Here is a 4095-nt window from a genome sequence, read left to right as displayed (position 1 = left end):
CGAATTCGGTCCAAGACGAGGTCGATGATCTCCTTGCCAATGGTGTAGTGCCCACGGGCATAGTTATTGGCAGCATCTTCCTTGCCTGTGATGAGCTGCTCAGGGTGGAAGAGCTGGCGGTAGGTGCCAGTGCGAACTTCATCTGGAAGAGGAAGACAAAGCAGCCACCCATCACTAACCACCTGCACAAGCCTGCCCAACCCCAGGGCATCAAGGGAGCCCCAGGGCAGACCTCCTGTCCCAGACCCCTGGGATCTCACTCGGGTTAGTGTGGTCAACTCACCAATGACCGTGGGTTCCAGGTCTACAAACACTGCCCTGGGCACGTGCTTGCCAGCGCCGGTCTCACTGAAGAAGGTGTTGAAGGAGTCATCTCCTCCCCCAATGGTCTTGTCACTTGGCATCTGGCCATCGGGCTGGATGCCGTGTTCCAGGCAGTAGAGCTCCCAGCAGGCATTGCCGATCTGGACACCAGCCTGGCCAACGTGGATGGAGATGCACTCACGCTGTGGGAAAGAAAGAGAAAAATTGTAAAATTAGGTTGTATTAGAATTTTGAATTTCCAGTCAAGTTCTAAAAATATTTCTAATAATATACAGGTATTCTTCAAATTTATTTTGGTCATATCCCTAACACAATAGAAATGATTAAGGAAAAGCACGTGCTACAAATGCTGCAGATGGGTGTGGTCTGAATAATTTTGCACTGTTTAGCACGTGGTACAAGTCCATTGTTCCCACAGCCATGCTTGAATAGAAGATTTTTCAGATTTAAAATATTCAAAGCTCAGATTTTGTAAAATGAAGTAAATTAAATTCCATCATTAATCAATTGAAATCAATATTACTACCTCCTTCCCCTTTAAATAAAGATGAGCGTTTCTTCTAAATATGACTTGGTATTTCAACATGGACATCTGTACTGCAGCTGAGGTTAGCAGCCACACCCTTCTGCAGTCTATCTGCAGAGTCCTTCGTACTAGGAGGTTGGAAGCCAAAGAAGCGGCCTCCTGCATTGCTGCATTGCTGTATTTGCTGTGCCTGGTGCTAGCCTGTACTGTCTGCTACATTATTTAACAGAGCAAGCTCTATTTCCAGAAACTGCCTACATGATCTCATTCTGCTATTCTGCCAGTTTTCCTCCTCTGACCCAGGCTGGGACCATATGCCTAAATTGAAATGAATTAAGGAAGATGCACTAGAACAAAAGACAGCTGGACACAGAGTATAAGTCTTCTTTGTCTGAGGCAATTTCATTACTTTAAAAAAAAAAAGTTTTTTCAGAATCTTCTCCACTGCAAAAAACTGAAAAATTATTAGTATCTTTAAAACAACAGTTCCTAAATTAGAAACAAATATCACATGAGAAGCTACCAAACAAAGAATAAAAGCCAACTGAAAGGATAATAAAATATTTATTTAAAACAACAAAATAGTATTTTCTTTCTGAGATTCTCTACCTACCACAGAATGTTCATATTCATCACATTCAATAGAGGTTTTCTTCTCTATGGTGTTTATGTCTATAACCTCCATTGTCTATCCATTGTCTCTTCACGGACATATTTGGGGGGAGGGGGGAAATGAAGGGCGTTTCCCTGGGTCCTGAGCATTAGGGTACCCTAGGTCACAAAGTGGGCTTTCTCCCTCGCTGAACGTGCGGCCAAGACAGACAGACAGACAGACAGACAGGCACTCACACTCTCTCGTCAGTCAGGGCGGGGCGACCCCAGACCAGACTTTAAAGAGCTTGTCAAGTGAACTGTGATTTTGCTCCTCAAGAAGAGATATTTCATCCAAGTTTTAACAGTGAATGATAAACCTTTTGACACCTACAGTTCCACAACGATGAAAGGCTTTTATTAAGTCTTCTGACAGGGGAGGTTTAGCGAGGGCGAACCCCGCCCAGTGGCTCCAAGGCCAGAGAAGCCAGAAACAAACAACTCCGCCCCTGCGCCGCCCTGACGCCGATTGCCATGGGCTCCAACAGAAACTAACCATTTTCCCCCGTTAATATACGGGTATCTTTCTAAAATGCCAACGAGCCGGGGAGGGATCTTTTTATACTAATCCGAGGCTCCGCTTTGTCCCTGCCTTTCCCCGCTACACCCACCGACGCCCAGTCTTTTTGGACCACTCCTCCTCTCCCTGCCCCTGGGGAGCAACGCGAGGAAGAAAAGAGCCCCTCGGCGTCACACGGATGCCGTGCGCACAGACGCGAGAGCCAAGCAGGCGACGCCACGGTCGCCATTCCCTGCCACAGACTCTTTCATCACCGACAGAGGGGCTGCCTGAGGTGCTGAAGGGCTCGGAGAACAAAAACTCCCTCCGCGCTGCCTTTGTTCTTCCCACGGTTCTGCTGCGCCCTGGGCGCAGTTCTGGCTGGGCCCCGGCACCCTGTACTGCGGCGGCCGCCGGGCTCACGGATTTGGGGCAAAGCTAAACCTCGCAAACAAAGCATAAGGTTACCCTTACCCGAGGAAGTTGTAAAGGAAAAAGGTCTTAAGATTTTCCAAGTAGATCCTGGGGGACCGACCCCACCCAACGGACACAAAGAGCCGAGAGAACGGATTCTTACCATGGTTGCTGCTTTGCGGCTGCGGAGCAGACGGCCGAAAGGAAGGGGAGAGGTTGTTGCTTCTTACAGCGCGACTCTTAGGCGGTCGATGTAAGAGAACCTGCGGCACATGGGCGGATGCGGCTCCCTATATACAACTCGGTCACCATGGGGATGGGCTGGGGCCTTTTCCTGTTGGTCCAGACCCCTCGATCTGCCCAGAGAAGCCACGACAGGAGAGTGGTGATTGGTGCAAGCGACATGGGATGAGGTAATCTCTCCCCCACCCCTTTTTCCCTAGCATCCATAGACTGTTTGCATCCTTCAGACAAAGAGACCGTGCAAAAACAGTCAGCCGAGCATCCATTATGGGGGGGGGGGGGGGGGGGGGGGGGAAGGAAAGAAAGGGAACTGGGGTCGGATGGTTTTACATTGCTTAAACCTCAAGGCAGAGTTAAAATCACCAGTGTAGGGGTTTTTTTTCTATCCCTTAATTGTAGAGTTTGTGTTGAGATGAAATATTTAATGAAAAATTCCTCCCAACCCCTCCCTCAAAGTATACTAGACTCGACTACATTCGTTGAGGATGCGACGTCTTTAACTGCTTTAAAAATAAAGTAGGAGAGAAGATGGGAATGGTGCTTAAAATGGCTTATGCTTAAAATGGGTAAATGTGATTTTTTTTATATTTAAGAAAAGTTCAATAATAGAGCCATGCAAAATGGCTTCTCGGGTTCAAGTAATTTATTTTCAGACCTTCTTTTGTACTCCTCTTCCAAATGGCTAAACAAAAATGGAAGATGGAATGAATAACAGTACTAAATATGGAAGCACACAAGTAGTTTTAACATGGCAATAATTAAGATCTAATGAACGTATCATAGTTAAATAGTCTACTAGAAATATTGTTTTACCAGAAGCCTATGTAATATATGTATGTAATATGTAATTTATTTTATGAATATATTCATTTAAAATGAATCATCTTTCCTGATATACAATTGAGAAAATACAGGGAGGAAGAATTGAGTTCAGAAGCTAGTTCTACCTGTGCATGCAGTTTATTTTCTGCATTGTCTCTTTTCTGGAAAGAGGAAAAGAACTGAGACACCAAATTTAAGAAGAGAGCTGTATATTGTAAAAAGACCATTTTGTAATGTTGCCTCCTTCCACAGACAACTGTGTGATGTCAGCTCAATAACTGCATTTCTTTTTTATGTGGTTCTTATGTGAACTTGGTACATCTCCTTTGAGATTGGGCTTTAAACTGTGGGAACTGTAACCAGACTCACACAGTTGCTATTCAGCTAGAGACTGGTGGTTGCTCAATTGCCTCTTGGGTCAAAAAGGCTTTGCTTTCACCCCTAGAAAATGGATTGCAGTAACATTCTTTTGCTATTTAGAAAGGCTCCATTATCAACAAGGATGGGCTATGCAGAATAAGACTCTGGACTGGGTACCATCTGACATTGCTAATGAAATTTCAGAGGTAAGGAGGTTTATTATGGCCACGAAAGTTGAAAATTTGTATTTTGGCAG

General features: G+C 45.3%; 1 protein-coding gene across 1 annotated transcript in view; it reads right to left on the bottom strand.

Annotated features, from left to right (window-relative positions):
* Nucleotides 1–2715, bottom strand: part of LOC124235487 (tubulin alpha-1A chain-like) — a 3863-nt gene extending 1148 nt beyond the window's left edge. Inside the window, exons 1-3 of the mRNA XM_046653591.1 lie at nt 2578–2715; nt 284–506; nt 1–142 (exon numbers count right to left, since the gene is read on the bottom strand). The exon at nt 1–142 is cut by the window's left edge and continues 1148 nt beyond it. Coding sequence (XP_046509547.1) covers nt 1–142; nt 284–506; nt 2578–2580 — 368 coding nt within the window. The 5' untranslated portion in view covers nt 2581–2715. The remainder of the gene's footprint in view (nt 143–283; nt 507–2577) is intronic.
* Nucleotides 2716–4095: the final 1380 nt, after the last annotated feature.

The sequence above is a fragment of the Equus quagga genome, chromosome 1 (assembly GCF_021613505.1).
Source record: "Equus quagga isolate Etosha38 chromosome 1, UCLA_HA_Equagga_1.0, whole genome shotgun sequence".
NCBI classification, from domain to species: domain Eukaryota; kingdom Metazoa; phylum Chordata; class Mammalia; order Perissodactyla; family Equidae; genus Equus; species Equus quagga.
The sequence above is the reverse complement of the archived record's forward strand: the minus strand, read 5'-3'. Positions and strand labels throughout refer to the sequence as shown.